Source organism: Anabrus simplex, chromosome 1, assembly GCF_040414725.1.
Source record: "Anabrus simplex isolate iqAnaSimp1 chromosome 1, ASM4041472v1, whole genome shotgun sequence".
NCBI classification, from domain to species: Eukaryota; Metazoa; Arthropoda; class Insecta; order Orthoptera; family Tettigoniidae; genus Anabrus; species Anabrus simplex.
In genome coordinates this window covers 336,504,161-336,523,884 of record NC_090265.1, presented here as the reverse complement: position 1 = coordinate 336,523,884, position 19,724 = coordinate 336,504,161, and the positions used below count along the sequence as shown (strand labels likewise).

Below are 19,724 nucleotides of genomic sequence, written 5' to 3'. Positions count from 1 at the left end.
AATTCTTCAAAAGAGTACGAAACATCTTCCAAATCTCAATGCTCCGCCTTATTTATATCGCATTGTTTCCACCAGGATCATCTGAAACAATGCAAACACGTGACGCGAACAAGACAGACTGCTGAAGCTTCCTTGCCGTTCAGATCCGCCTCATTTTCTCCGTTAACTGTTTCTTTCCATAGTTTTTTATTTCACAGACAAAGTTACAGATTCAAAATTACCTGCCATAAGGTACAGCAGAGATCGATTTGGAGGTATCATTTGCTGGCAGCCACAGACAGATCAAAGTATCATTACCAGCACCCATTTCGGCAGTCGTGACGGTAGGGGGAAATTACAGTGCCCCTATTACCTCCGCCTCCCTCCGTCACATATTCTATTGTACATATCTTGAAGGGATACCATCCTCTTTTTATAGGAATATTTTGATATTGTTTTAGTAATTGCTGTGTTGAACTGAGTAACAGGTGCCCTTACCGCCAAACTGTGCAATTATCGGGGCCGTGCTCCGACTGGTCTACGACGTGACGTCACGAGAAAGGTGATATATTGATTCATTAAGGATTCTTTGTAGGAGAGGTTTTCCTGAGAAACGCCAATCGCCGTGGCAGATGGTTTTCATGTTCCAGAGAAAAGCATACAGCATTATCTTCGTGAGAGGCGTCATTAATAATAAATATAATAATAACAATAATAATAATAATAATAATAATAATAATAATTGCTTTACGCCCCACTAACTACTTTTACGGTTTTCGGAGACGCCAAGGTGCCCGAGTTTAGTCCCGCAGGAGTTCTTTCACTTGCCAGTAAATCTACCGACACGAAGCTGACGTATTTCAACGCCTTAAAATACCACCGGGCTGAGCCAGGAACGAACGTGCCAAGTTGGAGTCAGAAGGCCAGCGCCTCAACCGTCTGAGCCACTCAGCCCGGTGAGATGTGATTAAGCAACGGCGATTGATTGATTGATTGATTGATTGATTGATTGATTGATTGATTGATTGATTGATTGATTGATTGATTGATTGATTGATTATTCAAAACGTTGAGGTGATCTTTAAGGTCAGAAGTCACAAGAAACGGAAAATCCGCGGTACCTTGGAAAGTGATGACTTTGCAAGGAAGAAAGTATAGTACGCGCACTTTTTAGTGATAGATTTTTGTACACGGTTGAGGAGAAGAAGGGACCGGTAGTACTGCCAACTGAATGAAAATGAAATCTGAATTGAATCGGTGATATGATCGATCGATATGAATTTTCTAAACCTTTATTATCTTACGCCAACAACTGTGTCACACACACACAATATATAATACTATATAACATTTCCCGATGCGAAACGTGTTCCTAGCATGAATTCTATAGTTTGGCTTTGCTGTGTAAACAACAGTACGAGTACGTAAAGTGTACGCCAGATGTCGCACAGCAATGATAAGCGATTCTTAGTTTGTGTTTCAAAGGTTGCCAATACGAATCTCGAAGATAACTGAAGTCGACCGATTCAGCACTAGGGTGTAAATCTATCGCTAAAAAGTGCGCATATAATACAAGAATGGAGGCCTGCAGAAAACTAATTCAACTCATTCTAAATCCTCATGATTAAAGCCTGGTTTTTCATACAATACACACGTGTAAAATGTATAATTATGTAAGTAAGAGAATCAGCCCCTTGGTGTACAGGTAGAGCTCCGTCTTACCCAGAGGCTCCTTGTTCGATTCCCAATCAATTCAAGCATTTTTTATTCTGGAATGAGATCTGGAACGGGGTCAACTTAGCCTTGTGAGACAAACTAAAGAGCTGTTTATTATGGAAGGTAGCGAACACGGTCACGATAGCCATTTACTACTATAGAGCATGTCGTCAAACAGATGATACTCCAATGTCTACAGGCTATATGACCGAGAAGCAGCCGTTTTGGCAGGCCAAGGCTTTTAATGGGCTATTGCGCAGCGGGGTTGTTTGATTTTTGTTTGTATACAGGTAAGTTCAATCTGAATAAGATGTGGAAATTGGAAAAAAAATTGTAAAATTTAAACTAATTGTATCTTTTTTCTTTGTTCACTTATCTTAGTATTTTACGATATACGAGTAGTATGTTCGTGAAGTTAAATATTGGAAACACTGAAATACAGTGTATAAATTATTATACGGCTGTCGATTTAAAAACAGATAATTGTTTGAAGTTCACAGAACAGTTTAGCAGTATTTGTGGTCATTCTTCCTCGTCCGTTTCTTCTACCGCTCTCTCCACACCCTGGTCTGGTCACGGATACAAACTGTGTCGTATGTGGATTTTGCGCTGTTTTACTGCCAGATGCCCTGCCTGACCACATCCCTATATGGAGGGATGTATTTCCCGTTGTGATGGTTGGTAGTGTAGTGTGGTGTGCTGTGTGTACCGGTATATATGATGTATTTATTGAATCAAACGCAAACACAAACACTCAGTCCCCTAGTCATACCAATTAATCAGAAGTGGCTAAAATTCCTCAACAGACCAGGAATAGAATCCGGGACCTTCCGAATCGAAAAACTCGATGATATTTAACCAAGAAACTTTCTTATCTATCCGTCTTATGTTACACGGAAACTGATATATTACGTGCCAATTTTCATCTTCATTAAAACATTGCTTCTATTACTTGGGCCAAACTGAATGCCTCAGATGGTAGAGCACTGGAAGTGATGGGTTCGATGCTGGCTCAGTCCGGTAGTATTTGAAGGTGCTCAGATACACCAACATCGTTTCAATAGAGATACTGTACAAGCACGAAAATAAATCTTGCAGGACAAAATTCCGGCACCTGGGAAACACCACCTTCCAACTACACTGCGCAGGAAACGACCGTATTTCCAAACGCATCCGTCGATTGTCCTGCATGACAATGCTCGCTGTCACAGTGCTGCTCCTTGGAGGAAACTGTTGGCGCGGTGGATGTGGAAGGTCATGCGAGATCCACACTATTCACCAGGCATGTGTCCCTGAATTTCGATCTGCTCCCCAAACTAAAGGAACCACTCCGAGCGAAGCGTATCTATACACCAGACGCCATATTTCAAGAAGTAGGTCGCTCCATCGTGGACATCGACAAAGGCGGCACTACTATTAATCCTGCACCTTCCAAAAAGTACAGTATGTTGCAGGGGATTACATTGAAGACCTGTAGAGGCATGATGGTTCTACAATAAATGGTTTCGTGTATAAGTTGCCACTACTTTTGTCCAGCCCTCGTGTTTATCATACCATCACGTCAGTTCTTTCTGTGGTCTAGAATCTGAATGAGCCACTGCTGATAGAAGACCTTTGTACGTTATAATGACGGGACTCTGCAACATTTCGGCTGCAACGGAACCCATTTCGTACTGGGGTCAGCAATGCCCTGTAACCTTGTTTAGTACGTGGAACTACACAGTTCAAAAAAATTAGGGGAACCTGTCTTGTAACGTCTGGTATGTGAACGTTAATTTGGTAGATGGGATTCCAATGGTCGTGCAGCATACCTTGAGATTTTAGCTACTCAGGGTATGTCAAATCAAACTTATTCTCCATCTGTAGGCGTAGCCATGCATTAAACTGTCAGGTGACCCCTTAAAACAAAGTGAATAGCGGTGCGTCCGTGTGTCGTTGTGAGCTACACAGACTACTACGGTCGTTTGAGCACGTTGTACGTCAACCAGCACATCCAATGAGACATCTTAACGAGGTTCAAATCACGGGAAGGATGGACTTTTCGTCATGTTGCTGTGGATCTCAATGTCTCTCCGTCAACGCTTGTGGAGTCGCTACAATGAGACAGGCCAAATCACAAGAAGGGTTGGATAAGATTGTGGACGCATGACAACCCCACAGGTTGACCGATATCTGGTCATCTGTGCGTTGAGGCATCGTTCAGCAACTGCCAGAGAACTGCAGCAAGACCTCAGGAGGGTCACTGGAGTCACGGTGTCTGACCAAACAGTAAGAAACAAGTTAAGAGAAGTGCCCTTACGACCAAGACGTCCTGTTCGAGTGCCCCGTTTAACGCGGCAACATCGTGCAGCTCGCCTTCTGTTTGCCCGTACCCACGTCAACTGGCAACTTCGCAAATGGAGATCTGTGTTGTTCACAGACGAGTCCAGATTTCCCCTGACACAGCGTAATAGACGTAAACGTGTATTGAAACGCCGTGGTGAGCAGTACATGCCAAATGTTGTTCAGGAAGGTGATCGATTCGGACAAGGTTCTGTGATGGTGTGGGGTGGCATCAGTATTGATGGCCGTACGGATCTTGTCGTCGTCCGTGGTAATCTTACCGCTGCGGGGTACATCGAGAAGATACTGCTACAGCATGTGTTGATTGCTGCATACGGTGTTGGCCATGAATTCGTACTTGTGCACGACAGTGCCAGGGCTCATGTAGCGCGCATCGCCAGAGCTGTCTTGCGAGAACTGAACATTCAAGAGATGGAATGGCCAGCAGTGAGCCCGACCTTAATCCCATCGAACATGTGTGGATAGGCTTGATAGAGTGTTCGTGGGCGTCCTGTTCCACCACAGACTCTCTAAGACCTCTAACAGGCTCTCATTGAAGAATGGGACCTGATACCGCAACGTGACCTCCATCGACTTATACGGAGCATGCCACGTAGGTGCCAAGCTGTGATAAATGTTCGTGGAGGACATACACCATACTGAAGCTCTTGAACTGTGATAAAATTCCACCCTCAAGGACTGTTTTCACTTTGTTTTCGCTCTTATTTGGACATTTCCGTCTGTGTTCTGAAAATAAACGCGAATCCATCGATGTTCTTTTGTATACTTCAACGGTAAAGAATAAAGGTTTAGTTGGTAATATACCTGGTGTGAGGTATTGTTTTGTGCAGCATGTCATACGTTTAAATACATGTTCCCCTAATTTTTTTGAACTGTGTAGTTTGTTGTGTATATTTCTTTCCTCCAACAGTATTGGCATTACTGTAATATAGAGTGTAATTACTGTAGACTATTTGCAGGTGTATAGTTCACATGTAAAGGTATAACTCATGGAAGACTCCCAGTTACTACGCCAGAGTTTAATGGTAGCTTCAGACGTGACAGCCATATAACGCAAAGGCGGAAGTTTAAACGCAGACATAATTTATGCTTAGTTATTTTTTTATTACCAGTTCAGCTCCTAACAAAAGGTATACAACATAAAGAAGATAAAATACAAGTAGGCGTGTTCTGTTTAAGAACTCAACGTCGGAATGTTTAGCGCTCCTGCAACTTGTTTTGGCAACTTAATAACAGACGAAGACTTTCTTCTTAATCTCTCAGTTGGGCTTTCCTATCTTGTTTGAACACGTCATATTAGTATATTGGACTTCTTCCCATGCATAATTCATTTTTTACCATATAGGCCTACGCCAAGTATGCGAGGATTTTGAAAAAGACGAGTCAGACCCCTTACATCCTTATTAAGCTGAGAACATTAAGCCTTAGGCAGCCTTAAATAGGCACTAAAATGTTAAAATAGGCAATATCGAACGTTGCATAACCTTTCATTAACTGGTTAAAAATATGCAAAACGCTGTTAAATTAAGGTTTTATTGCATTTGGAAAAGTCACTTTGGTATTGATCTAAATTATGTGATGATGGAATGAAACTGTACTGAAACTGCCGAAACAACTCAACTCTCCAGCTACATTGCAGTTGACTGCTCGGTATTTGTTTGAGTTTTCTGGTGTAAATTTATGTCTTGTTTCAGTCAGAATATTTCTCAAATGAGAGAATGTCCTCTTAACCTCACAGGACGTGAGAGGGGCAATACTTAAACAAGGCTATTTCCCCTGGTGACAGTTCTAACGTCGTGGCTGAAGAAGTTCCACAGTAGGCATCCCTAAAATTCTCAATCCATTTTTACCTTTTTTAAGTCGTGTTAGCTAGTTTTTAGGGCATATTGCATATTATGTACCATTTTAGGTCATGAAGTTCCGAACCGTATGCATGTGTAACCATTTTAATTAGTGTTTGATTGTAATAATCTGTGCTATTCAACTCGCATCCTTTCAATGGTAATTTAGAAAATAAATGAGAAAACGAAGGATTTCTATGTTTGAATGAGACTAGTAGATTTATGTATGTTTTCTTTTCCAGGGGAAGCAATCCATTTGGCGCGGGACTTCGGCTACGTGTGTGAAACGGAGTTTCCCGCGCGACAAGTGGCAGAGTACCTGAGTCGGCAACACACGGATCCTAGCGATTCTTATCGTCGTAAAGAACTCATTCACGCCACCAAGTGAGTAATCTTACTTATTACTCGGTATGTGGGTATTTTTCTAATGTTTCTTACTTAGAATTTGTTGACACCGGAGAGGACTGTGGAACTTCAACAATTTTTCACGTAATATACGTAATGTGTCTAAAAAGTTTAGTAAACGCCATCGAAAACCGAAAGTCCAAGGTCAAAACACAGTTGATCGCTGACGTAGCAGCCATCCAGACAGATACAGACAAATTTTCTGTGTTGCCTTTAAAAATAATCGCCATCTGCTACAACACACGCTTGGTAAGGTGAACAGCTGCCAGCAAAGGCATTTTTAGGAATTGATCGCAGAACTGCTGTCACACTATGTTGAATGACTGCCTCGTTGGCGATCAGCAGTGTTTTGACCTTGGACTTCTGTATGCGACTATATTTATTTATTTATTTATTTATTTATTTATTTATTTATTTATTTATTTATTTATTTATTTATTTTTGGTCGCGGGGAAGTACATGAACGCCATTCCATTTTATTCCATCTTATTTTTCCGAGAGGTAACCATTGATTTAGGCTACTCTGTGTTTAAGCAAGTTCCAAAATACACAGGTCAATTCAATTTTTTAGAAAACATTTTCTTTTTCAGAATAGTGTAATAAAGCAAACCTAAACTTCCTTTATGCCATAATTTTATCCCTCGTACCTCCCAGATAAAATTGTCCATGAGGATAATAGTGAAAATCGTCGTATTTCATTTAAGGTCTACTCAGAACAGAAACAATAAGATTCCAAATCGGCGAGGGGGAAAGACATTATACCACTTCTCACTCTTCCTACTATGAAGGATGCAGGAACTGGGTAAAACCATGGAAAGGAGAAACGACGCCGTAACATAATAGTTTTGCATGTTATGAAATAAAGTTTTGACACTAGAGGCCTGGAAGGAAGAAGAGATAGAGCCCATAATGATGTAAATTCGCTGGGTTCATACATCTGTAATTTGAAAAAAAGAAATACCTTCACAGTGTTTTGGTTATTGTCCGTTGTGGTATTAGCGGTATTTAATAGTATTAAAGTGTATCAAGATTTATTTTTATTTCGCTACAGCGAAGAAAGCGTAATTAAATACGTGGTCAACAGGTCAAGGGAAATCTTAAATAAATGCTGTGGTTGGATGATTTCTTCTCTTCTCGTAACCATAATTACACTCAGAAAAAGTAATGGCGTTCACCAGTGTCTCTCCTACCCATTTAGCTTATTATAGCAATATAGGATATGTATTGCATAGCTTGTTTTCCAACTTGTAACAGGCTCCCAACTGCTGCAAACCTTAAACCAGTTGGTATAAATGCTGCTGATCGGTATGTGTCATTCATATTAAGTCGGACATTGTAAAGTTCTGCACGTAACTTTGAATACCTCAGTGTACTTTAAATGCAAATCTCATACTGAATCGTTTAAACTACTGTATTTATACATTTAGAACGAAATCGGAGTTAATTCAGGCAACAGGCAAGAAATTAGCAAAAATGAACTTTGCTACAAACAGATGAGGATTAAAATATTGCAGTAGGAGGGTAATGAAGAGAAAGTCCTGAAATGACCGTGTTGACTGAAAATGTGTGATTGAATCAACTTAGATGGTGGAGTAGTTTGATGCGATGAGAGCACTGTAGGTATCCTCCCCACCCCCACTCCACTGAAGTAGAAGATACCATTGTGTTCGTTGAGAATATAGTATGGCAGATCCTGGATATGGATATAATTAGTTCTTTTGTATAGGTTTGTTGACTAAATACTTGCACGTTTTGATGTCCAACTGTGGTGATTTCAAACCGTAAATTATGAAAAACTACCGTAGTGTTCTCAGTTCTGGATGATCGACCACAATAGTATGAATTTGATTATGTCCTAAAAGTCAAATGATGTTCTTACTTTCATTTGTGAATAGGGAAATTGTGAAAATCAGAGTTGCGTTGCATATTTGTGTTACCGGGTACTTTACTTGGAATAATACTTCCAAACAACCAAAAGTTAAGTGTAAGAGAGGGCCAAGAGACCTAACTTCGCCACTTAATAAAGACACAAATAAATAAATAAAAAACAATCAAAATCTGTCAAGTTAGTCTCTCCACAACTCCCCACACAGTGAACTGAAGGAAGTAAGTCTCCGATGGTTGAGGTCGAACTTGTCGTATATCGTATGTCTGTTAAGTCATCAGACTGGTTGGATCCTCAAATAACACTATGCGGCTATAGCCAGGGGCGTATCCAAGAGGGGGTTACTGTGGATTAGAAGCAACCTTCCCTCCATGAAAATATTATAAACAGAAACTGACAATAAACGAAATACACATTCAGAGACATAATTGTAGAACCAACAGATCTGTTGGGATCTATTTTTTAAGAAGCCTCGAAAGGTGGATTTTAGCTTGTAAACTGAACATAACTTTCGCTGTAAATTTGTTGATCTTAGTTCTTGTTGTGTAATTTAATGTAAGATTTTGTAGTGTGCTGCGATCTGAATATCAACACAATTCACTTGTATCAGTGTCGTCGTGTCAGTGGTGCGCGCACCACACACGCGTAAGCACCGCATCCGCGGATAACCATAGCAACAATTTGACTATATTCTATTCTACAGGTTTATGAGGGTTTTCTCTTGCGACAACTATCGACATATTGAGCGGTTCTCTTTCGGAACCTTTGTGCTTTCCTTCGACTGATTGTGGGCCGGAGCAAGTTACGCTGAGGTCAGATTTCCGGCTTTATGGTCTCAGGGCCCTTTATGGGTATATCACCATTCTCCCATAACAATGTAAAGAGTCGCTTCACCATAAGCAAAAATGATTGCATGAAATGTATGAAAGACTAACTTATCGAGATTTCTAGAGTACACCTGAGTGAAAATCAATAAATATCATTATCTAGAAATTGAAAATTATCCCCACTGTCCTACAGTTTGCATCAGCCAAGACAATAACTTCGCGGATATCCGCATCCGTGCAGGGCTCTAGCTATAGGGAAACCGAAAAACATCGATAATGGTGCCAAATATGGCGTAATAGGCAAGATGAGAAGCGAAGTAGTTCATCATTTCTTTCCTCACTGGGACAGAAAGTGCTCTTTGAGCACAACTAACCTCATGAATAACTCCTTTCATAATACTTAGATGTACACAAGAATCTCATTTATCCGGATTAAGTGGGACCTGAACTGATCCGGATGATCGAAAATCCGGATAATCCGGAAAAACTAAAAAAACAAATACCTGACATGTTATATAATATATTAACAAAAGTTGTACAGTAATACCTTTTTCAATTGTACAATAAAATATAAGAACACTTTTCTTACATTTACGACTCCGTTTTATTCACTAAATTAATGTGTGAGCTTTGTCGGTTTTACATTTGTATAGCGTTTGCACGCAGCACGATCACGAGGACGTTGTACTAGCATTAGGTCTGCCGGTGTGGTTTCAGTCTAGGATTCTAAATAGGCCATCAGTTTGTCCAGCTGCATTGTTGCATCTCCATGAGTCATTGTTTCTTCTGATAGAGCGCCGGTTTCATTTTCGAATTCACCACTACTCTCGTCATTACGTGCTGAGGAACAAGAGGCAGTAATTTATTCACCTGTCATTATGCCGTAGCCTGAATTACAGTCATTTTTCAACCGGTCATTTACGCCGTTCACATCTACGTCCGAGCATCCGGGAATGCGTGCAAATGTTTCAAGGAACTCAGAAGAGTCCACGGTTTCCCATTCTCAGTTTCAGGCGAATGCCGGGACGGTACCTTTGATAGACCGCGGCCGAATTACTTCCAATTCCTGTCATTAATTATCCTTGGCGGCAAAGACATTCAAGAAGAAATGATCCCGTAAAAGAATTACTATACAAGTAAAAAAAAATATATATATATTATTTTCGATCCGGATAAACCGGAGATCAGGATTAATAAGGAGCGGATAAACGAGGTACTTATGTACTAGCCATGTCATGTCATTACTCAGCACCACTCAGCAGAGCTTCTACAGGGCTGAGATTTAAAAACCGTAGTGCGGAAACGTTTGAGTCAAAAGTTGTTAATAATCCAAGTTGTTTAACGTCCGTCCGTTCTTAACAGACGGTGGAGTGTCGGAATTTCGTTCACCTGATCTCACCCTACTTGATTTCTTCTTGTGGAGCCATGTGAAAAGCCTCGTGTATGAGATACGTGTCGAGAATGAAGAGGATCTCTTAGCAAGAATTCTTGCTGCTTGCGACGCTGTTCAAACGACACCGGGGATGTTCGAACGGGTACGACAGAACTTTGTGCGACGATGCATTGACGCAGGGGACCCCATTTCGAACATTTGTTGTAAATGGAGCAACTTGTGAAACTTGTGCAGTTGAACGAACTTAAATGAGTAGAATTTTGCTTAAATTCTGACTCGATTGTTTCGGAAATATGGCTCCTTATCCCAAATTGATCCATTTTCCGTCCTCCATCATCCCTGAAAGTGTGTAACATCATCACGGATACACCCCGTATACCGTCAGACCCATGAACTTCGGTGAAAGCTACATTTTGCTCTGGCCTGTGCCAAGAGACATGCAGACATACTGCATCCATAGAGAAATAGTAACAGGCGAACACTGCTACAGTACGAGAAACATACTATGAAAAACAGAACGAAGCTGGATGATGCAAACAGTAGTGTTAAAGGAGCTGTCGTGGCTTCGAGTGCACCAGCGCCGTGAACTTCACATGCTATCGCTTCTGCACAAAGTTCTTTCCACTAATACTCCCGACTATCTGTCTTCATCTTTTTCTTACCTCTCGTCCTATCATGAACACAATACAGGATCTGGTTCCTCTCTTGCCATACCTATAAACCGTACTGTTGTGTACAACCGCTCCTTCATAATCTCTGTGTCTAGGTCATGGAATTCGCTACCTGCGAACATTAGAGAAAATCCTTCTCATCGCAAGTTTAAAGTGGCTTGCCGGGAGCATTTGCTGGGTAGATCCCGCTGACTTGCTGGATAATTGTTGAGTGAATGAAGGAATGAATGGGATGAATGAATGGATTACTGCAGTTACATAATTTAAGTGTACGTTATTTTGTGTATTTTAAAATTAAGGATTCTTTCATTATTATTATTATTATTATTATTATTATTATTATTATTATTATTATTATTATTATTATTATTATTATTATTATTATTATTGCTATTAGTATTATTTGTTTTATTTGTATTCGAAATTATAAGTTATGTATATGTATACTCATCTAGTGGTTAAGTGTAAGAGAGGGCCTTGAGCCCTAACTTCGCCACCAATAAAGGCATTATCTATCTATTTATGTTACTCTATACTGAAGCAATTCTTAACACTTTCGCCTTTTTCTTTACTCGTGAATGCAGCAGAGGCAGCATAAAAGTAGTGTAATGACCGGAAGTCAGAAAGGTCTCTTGCGACATAACCACGTAATCATAATAGCAATTAATGAGTGTACAAGCATGTAAGCTTCCTCTCCGCGGCCTTGCACTACGGACTAACCTACATTTATCTGACCATGAGGTAGCCTCATTTATTCTCCCATCCGTTTCAGATGCTGCCTGTTGCTATTTCCTGCTGGATGTAGTATTTTTGCAACCACCTTTTGATTCAGACCAGAGTAAAATGCAACTTCCTCTGAAGTCTATGTTTCATTTATTGCTGTGACGGTTGTAGTGAAGCTGCTAAGTAATGACATTCGGGACATGGCCATTGTGTCTGGGTCATTCGTGCTCACGATAGAATTTTCTTGGCGAGTAAGGAAAGCAATGGCAAACTGCCTCACTCCTCACCATACCTTGTAGCCTACGAATCGTTATAACGTTTCAGTCGGTTTTTGCAGTTGGTCTGAAACTGCATAAACTTTGCTAGTGCTATTTGATGTTCCAGGGGGTATCTGAGCCGACAACTCAACAGACAAACTGTTTCGTATAACATCCTCCGTTAGTAAGTAAACTCGTGTCCTCATCCCGAGGTGGTGCAGCTCTTTTCAGCTGCATGTACCGTTTCAACCATATACCAGGCCTCCTGCCATTCTTAAATTTCTGGCACTACCGGGAATCGAACCCGGGCCCCCAAGGACGGCAGCTGATAACACTAACCGTTACGCTACGAAGACGGATATCCTCCGTTAGTGAAGAATTGCCGGGCCCACGGTGTAGGCGTAGCGTACCTGCCTCTTAACCTGGTGGCCCCGGGTTCTACTCCTTATCACCACCTCTCTGATAACGTGAGAATTACTACAAAAAGAATTGTGAATTTAATTCTGTGAAGACTCCTTCTCCCTCAGTTTTGGGGCCCCCTTATCGTATGTTGTGAACGGGAACTTTGTAAGAATGTTATTACATACCTTTGGAGAACCGAATGCGATATGACGTTATCATACTGTATAAACGACGGGTACAAGAGCTGATTATAAATAAAAGATTTAGTGGGATACAGCGTGATCAGTACATGGTGCCAATTAAGACACAACAAAGATACCGATCAATAGGACAAAGACCCATTCCATGATACTCTTTAATAATAATAATAATAATAATGTGTGTGGCATTGTATGGAAGTGAAACTTGGACGATAACTAGCTCAGAAAGAAAGATAATAGAAGCTTTTGAAATGTGGTGTTACAGAAGAATGCTGAAGCTGAGATGGATAGATCTAATCACGAGTGAAGAGATACTGAATCGAATCGTTGAGAGGAGACTGATTTGTCTAAATTTGAAGAGGAGAAGAAATAGAATGATAGGACTTATCTTAAGACACTGAGGACTTGTTCAGTTGGTTTTTGAGGGACGGGTAGACGGTAAGAACGTAGGAGTTGACCAATGTATGAATATGGCAAGCAGATCAGAGCAGATGTAAGATGCAGCAGTTGTTTAGAAATGAAGATTAGCACAGGATAGGGTGGCATAGAAACTGCATCGAACCAGTCTATGGACTGATGACTCAAACAACAACATTATTTGCTCTAAGCTCTGCTCCCATTGTGTATTACTACATTGGTTAAGGGTAAGAGAGGGCCAAGAGCCCTAACTCCACCATTCACAAAGGCATAATAAATAAATAAATAATCTCCGAGGAACAGATGCCCTATCTACTGAATTATTATCTAGACAAAGAATTACTGTAATGCCCACAGCAGCCAAATTTTATTTGAGGATGCTTGAAAAAAAAACCACCCTCTTCCGTTGTATTAAGAAATTTAGAAGTAAAATATTTGCTTATGAATTGGTGATAAAAAGGAAAGTAATGTAATAAACAAAGTCAAATAATTGAAATGATATTATATTGGCCTGTTTTTCTTATTTGTGTTCCAGACAAATTACCAAAGAGCTGATGGACCTTCTGAACCAGGACCGGTCACCACTGTGTAACACTAGACCGCAGCATATTCTGGATCCCAGCATCCAACGTCACTTAACGCATTTCTCACTCATCTCGCATGGCTTTGGCAGTCCAGCCATTGTTGCAGCCCTAACCGCCATACAGGTACATATCATTCTATAACATTTCAACTGATTAATTATTTGACAGAAATCTTGGTTTGATTTATTATTATTATTATTATTATTATTATTATTATTATTATTATTATTATTATTATTATATTATTATTATTTATTGCAATGTGTATCAGTATAGAAATTCTAAATCATTCGGTTAAATTTTTCATTCTTATCTCATTTGTTTGAAAAGTCCAATTATATACCATGTTAAAGGTATTTACTAGGTGTATGCATAAGTCTTTTCCGGTTTCACTAAGGGATGACGCCAGCAAACAGTACGCAGCGTATGAATTTGATACATACGTCAGTTTGTTGGTCTGACATTAACCTAGCAACACACACAAGTTGAGTCCGCCAAACACTAGCGTCTGTGTTGTATCGTGTCGACGTTTGTGCCTGAAAAAGAACATTTGTGGCACGCATTGCTTTTCTATTTAATCAAAAGAAAAGGCTGTTGAAAGTCATCGTTTGCTGGTAGAAACATATGGTGAAAACGCTCCATCGATTAGAATATGTGAGACATGGTTTCGACAATTTAAACGTGGTGATTTCAATGTGAAAGACAGTGCGCGCTAGAGGCGGCAAACTATCGACAGTAATCGCCATCAATATTTTCCGATGTTATGAGCTCTACTATCGATAGTAATCGATAGTTTTCAAAAAGTGGAACTAATCATATCATTATGCCCGAAAATAGAAGATTTATTGAACACAATCCACAAAAAATATCAGTAGGAAGCAGAACTATTTCATGCTATGTAATTTCTGAAATTCAAATCGGAATCATAAATCTCTTCAGTGGCACGTCCGAGACATTCCCGGGCTGCACACACTTGCCCATAATGTGACCGCCCGAGAAATTCTCGTTCAGCTGCAGTGTTCATTTTGCGATCGCCCGACATATTCTCGGGTATTGCAATATCTTTGGAAAAATGTTTTACAGCATTCTCAACAGACGGCAGGAGAGTTTTCAGTTGCTTTCATGAAGTCTTTGACCTAAAATGTGCCTTATTTTCTCTCGCCTACATACAGTCTCTGACAACATATAAATCTCATTTTTTGTCCCGTATTGGCATCAAATCAACTAAGGTTAGGTTGAATGGAGGATCCCGCCGTCTAAAATACTAAATAGTCTTTCTGCCGGCACTGAAGTCGCAGGTACGCAGAGATACTTAAATGCGCACCTATGAATTGGAACAAACTCCTCACCAGTTAACTGAAAACAGCTGAGCTGAGGGAAAAGAAATTATCGTTGCCTATCGATAATAGGCAACTGACTACCGATGAATGACGATAGTGGTCGCTATTGATAACTATCGATAGCGCTATCGATAGTTTTTCCGCCTCTAGTGCGAGCTCTGGTAGACCACTAGTGCGAAGACGAGCAATTGCAGGCGAAACCGTTAACGCACAACGCTGTCGCTAACAAATGATTAATTAAATCACGCATTGATCGAAAGACGACCGGAATGGTCCAGAAGACATGGCAAAGTGATTTTGTTACACGACAATGCGCCGTCTCACACAGCAAAACCAGTGAAAGACAACTTGAAATCGATTGGATTGGACATCCTTCCGCACCCGCCGTACTGCCCCAACCTGGCGCCATCTATCACCTCTCCGCATCAATGGGAGCAGCACTTCAGCAGTTTCGAAGAAGTTGAAAAATGGCTCGACGAATGGTTTTCGGCAAAAGACAAGCAGTTTTTCTGGCATGGTATTCATAACTTACCTGAAAGGTGGGTGAAGTGTGAAGAAGCCGATGGCCAGTATTTTGATTAAACTAAAAATGAATTTCTCTCGAAAATTACGTGTTTTCTTTACCACAAAAACTGGCAAAAACTTATACATACACCTGTTAGTGCCTACCACTATAATTAAGAGAACAAAGACCACTTTGCCAATTTTTATGAGCCAGGTTATTTAGAAAATACCTCAGTCTTTCTTGGCCACTGGAATGCTGTGCCACATTCTGTCTGTTATTGTTTCAGAGAGTGTGTGCCCTTGTGGGGGAAGGGGAAACTTCTACCAAGAGTCCATTTTTGAATTGTTTTAATATTGTCAGAAAGTAAATGCTGTAACTGTGAAGGACACTAATTCTTTAGAAAAAATTAATGATGCTATTGGTTTTCCATCCCACCAACTACTTGTACGGTTTTCGGAGACGCCGAGGTGCCAGAACTTTCTCCCGCAGGATTTCTTTTCTGTACCAGCAAATCTTCCGGGGTTGAGCCAGAATCGAACTTGCCAACTTGGGCTCAGAAAGCAAATGAGCCCGGCTAGCAAACATAATACTGAATCTCTATGGAAATAAATTCTTGAATCACTAATATAATGATATAGATGAGAAGGGTGAGAAAATCCACTATGGATAACTGGCGTTTTATGAGGTAAACACAAAGATTCAGCTTATTGTTGAATCTAAACAGACAATAGTTTAAAAGAAGTTGAAAAATGAATATACCATACATTATTTTCTAGTGATATTTAATTGTAATTACCATGGTAAAAATATACATATAAGATTCAACAGCTGTTATCCAAACTGATCTCCCAAATTCACAATGGGATGAGGTAGCATTTGCTTCATAGGACAATTCAGTTTGAATTTTGCTGTAAATGATAATTACAACAATGAACTAGTCTCATACATTGCAGAATGTATATTAGTATAATGATCACTTTTCCCTGCTGTCATGTGATTAATCTAAACTTGATTTAAACTAAGGTATAATGTTGGCAATTTAAAGATTTGTTGCTATTTCTTCAAACTCAGCCAACTGCCGTAGCCGTGTTAAAACACCGGATCCCGTGAGATCTCCGAAGTTAAGCAACATTGGGCGTGGTCAGGAGTTGGATGGGTTGCCACGCGCTGTTGGTTGGGGGTAAGGGAATGGAGGAGCGGAAAGGAACTGGCCACCCTACCTCACGTAAACTCCGGCTCAGGAACACCTCTGCAGAGGTTCGGACCTGCCTACGTGCAGAATAATCCTTACCTCAGATTCAAAATCACCAAGTGATTAAGATTCAGAAAATATATGTCGGAAGGAGAGTTTACATGCACTGAATAAGCATACTTCTAGATAAAATCAGTATACATTATCATCATCATCATCATCTGTTTACCCTCCAGGGTCGGTTTTTTCCCTCGGACACAGCGAGGGATCCCACCTCTACCGCCTCAAGGGCAGTGTCCTGGAGCTTCAGACTCTTGGTCGGGGGATACAACTGGGGAGAATGACCAGTACCTCGCCCAGGCGGCCTCACCTGCTATGCTGAACAGGGGCCTTGTGGAGGGATGGGAAGATTGGAAGGGATAGGCAAGGAAGAGGGAAGGAAGCGGCCGTGGCCTTATGTTAGGTACCATCCCGGCATTCGCCTGGAGGAGAAGTGGGAAACCACGGAAAACCACTTCCAGGATGGCTGAGGTGGGAATCGAACCCACCTCTACTCAGTTGACCTCCCGAGGCTGAGTGGACCCCGTTCCAGCCCTCATACCACTTTTCAAATTTCGTGGCAGAGCCGGGAATCGAACCCGGGCCTCCGGGGGTGGCAGCTAATCACGCTAACCACTACACCACAGAGGCGGACCAGTATACATTATACAGATCAGAATCATTATCATCATCGTTATCAGTGTTCCACTCCAGTAGCCCGGGTGTGGTTACAGATCAGAATATTATTAATATAAAAAAGTTTATGTTGTTAGATCTTGTATGTATAGATAACAAGTGGTAGGAGAGTCTAGTCTAATTCTTTTCTCTTATAACCTATGTTTGAGTCAGTGCTTATCACTATCTTGTTGAATAAGCTAGTCAAACTTCATTTCTTACCTTGACATTCTACCTCTTGTCTATCTGTTCTTCAATTGAACATTACTGTAAATAGTTTTACAATCATGAGCCTTCATCATTGGTCGTTTCTTCTGTTGCAGAATTTCCTGACGGAGTCACTAAAACATCTCGACAAGATGTATCCTTCTGGTAATAACGGCGGAGCTCACATATCGGTGACATCTTCGCAGCAACAGGGCGGCATGGAAACTAAACCTAAGGACCTAGGTGATCTTAAGAAGTGAGGATGGCTGCGGCGGGTCGCGAGTAACCACGACCCCGCTGGGCCTGCGACAGGGCCTCATGCCACAGCATTACGGCATTCATGGCCATACAACTGAGGTGTTTTACGTGATAGTGTAGACAACGTGAGAATTATTCTAATCCACCGAGACTAAAATAAAGTGCTGAGAAGTTAATCTCAGTCTAAGGACATTGTTATCGAGTGTTACGTACCAAATGAAAGAGAGAAGACATGCCTTTAATTCGTTTTTCAGTCGTCGTGTATCTTAACATTCAAGAACAAAGTTGTTTATCTTCAAGATGAGAGTATGAACTGTCATTAGATCACATAATTCTTTTCTTGGCATTTTGTGATGTGTCATTTTATTTAAAGCGGTATATATGGTTGTTGATAACGTAAACTATGTCACGACACTTAAATCACTCACAACCCAACAATTTTCAGTGTGTTTGCTGAAGATGTAACTTTGCATGTTGCTCTGTTCTTCTTGGAACTAACTAAGAAGTTTGCCATATAACTGTGCCACTCTGCCCTAGTCAGTTGTTATGTGACAGGTGAAATGGGGGAGTTATCTTGGATCTGGGCAGTAAACTTACTTAAGAGAAGACTGTTAAAATGCCTTGCTCTGCACAGAGTACATTTGGACACAGATGACAGAGAAGACTGTTGTGTTCATGCAATAATACTCATTATGTTTACTATGTAATATTCTTCCAAGGCTAATCAGAAACCTTGATCTCATTTGTACTCTTGTTAAAATCGGTGTCATATAAGGGCAATTCAGATTACAAATCTATGACTCAAATAGGAAATTTGAGATATAAATTACATTATTTAGTAAGTGTAACAAAATATTTAGTAGATATTTGAAGTACATGAGATGTTGGATTTTAAGTCTTGTTTAATTTGATAAAAGTGAATGCAATAAAAATAGAAACTATACATATTGTTCATTGGAGTTCTGTTACTCCTTCCATGGTCCCTCATTTAAAACTCGTCCATCCACACTGACTACCCCTAAGTAAGCTGCTGGTTCAGCATCCAACTTTCATCCTGCCTGTCATTTGCGTAATTATCTTGTGTTTCTTCATTGCAAAAAGTGGTAGTTGATCACTACATGATTCATAAATATTTTATGCTAGATGACAAGGCAGATATTGAAGTCTGTAAACCAGTAAATTCAGATGATCCTAATCCAAATTTATCCTGTGTATTGCTGCCAAAGATTGCTGTACAACTTAGTAGTGTGTTTTTGAATACAAACTGTAATTTGGATAGAAGATATCAAATTAAAATTTCAACCTTAATTTTGTCAACTTCTTTGAAGATGCTGTCAGTGACATCACTGCAACTAGGCAGTATAGAACTAAACTTAGATGATCTTAATAAGTGAGGATGACTGCATCAGGTCACAATTAACCATGACCCAGCTGAACCTGTAACACAACCTTGTGCCCTAGCATCACTGCATTATGGCCATTTAGCTGAGGTGTTAAGTATGATGATGGTTGTAGATGACATGATGATATTATGATATTATTCTAATCCATGAAGCCAAGTTCACAATATACCTGAGGTAGAAAATAATACAGATGTAGAAAGGAAGCAGTGCAATTTCTGTTCAAATATAGGACATAACTGCCTGTTGCAAAATAGCTCCTCCATGTTGTCAGCTCTGGTCAGAAGTACAGTACCTTTCTCAAAAGTCACTTAAACTGTTGATGCATCTTGAAGATGCCAAAAAATTGATGCTGTGCAATTCAAGTATCTTGCCATTAAATGACAAAAAACAGTTCATTAATCCTAAACTTGATTTTCCAGTTAGATTAAGGACAAGCCTTTTTTTTTTTCTGCAGAAGAGATT

The 19,724-nt window shown here is 40.3% G+C and overlaps 1 protein-coding gene across 2 annotated transcripts in view; it reads left to right on the top strand.

Annotated features, from left to right (window-relative positions):
- The window catches only part of TfAP-2 (transcription factor AP-2), a 630,614-nt gene extending 611,819 nt beyond the window's left edge, over nucleotides 1–18,795 (top strand). For both annotated transcript variants that reach the window (XM_067142506.2, XM_067142496.2), the window contains exons 7-9: nucleotides 6,122–6,263; nucleotides 13,595–13,766; nucleotides 17,718–18,795. In XM_067142506.2, the coding sequence (XP_066998607.1) occupies nucleotides 6,122–6,263; nucleotides 13,595–13,766; nucleotides 17,718–17,861 (458 nt within the window). In that variant the 3' untranslated portion in view covers nucleotides 17,862–18,795. The remainder of the gene's footprint in view (nucleotides 1–6,121; nucleotides 6,264–13,594; nucleotides 13,767–17,717) is intronic.
- The last annotated feature ends 929 nt before the right edge of the window (nucleotides 18,796–19,724 follow it).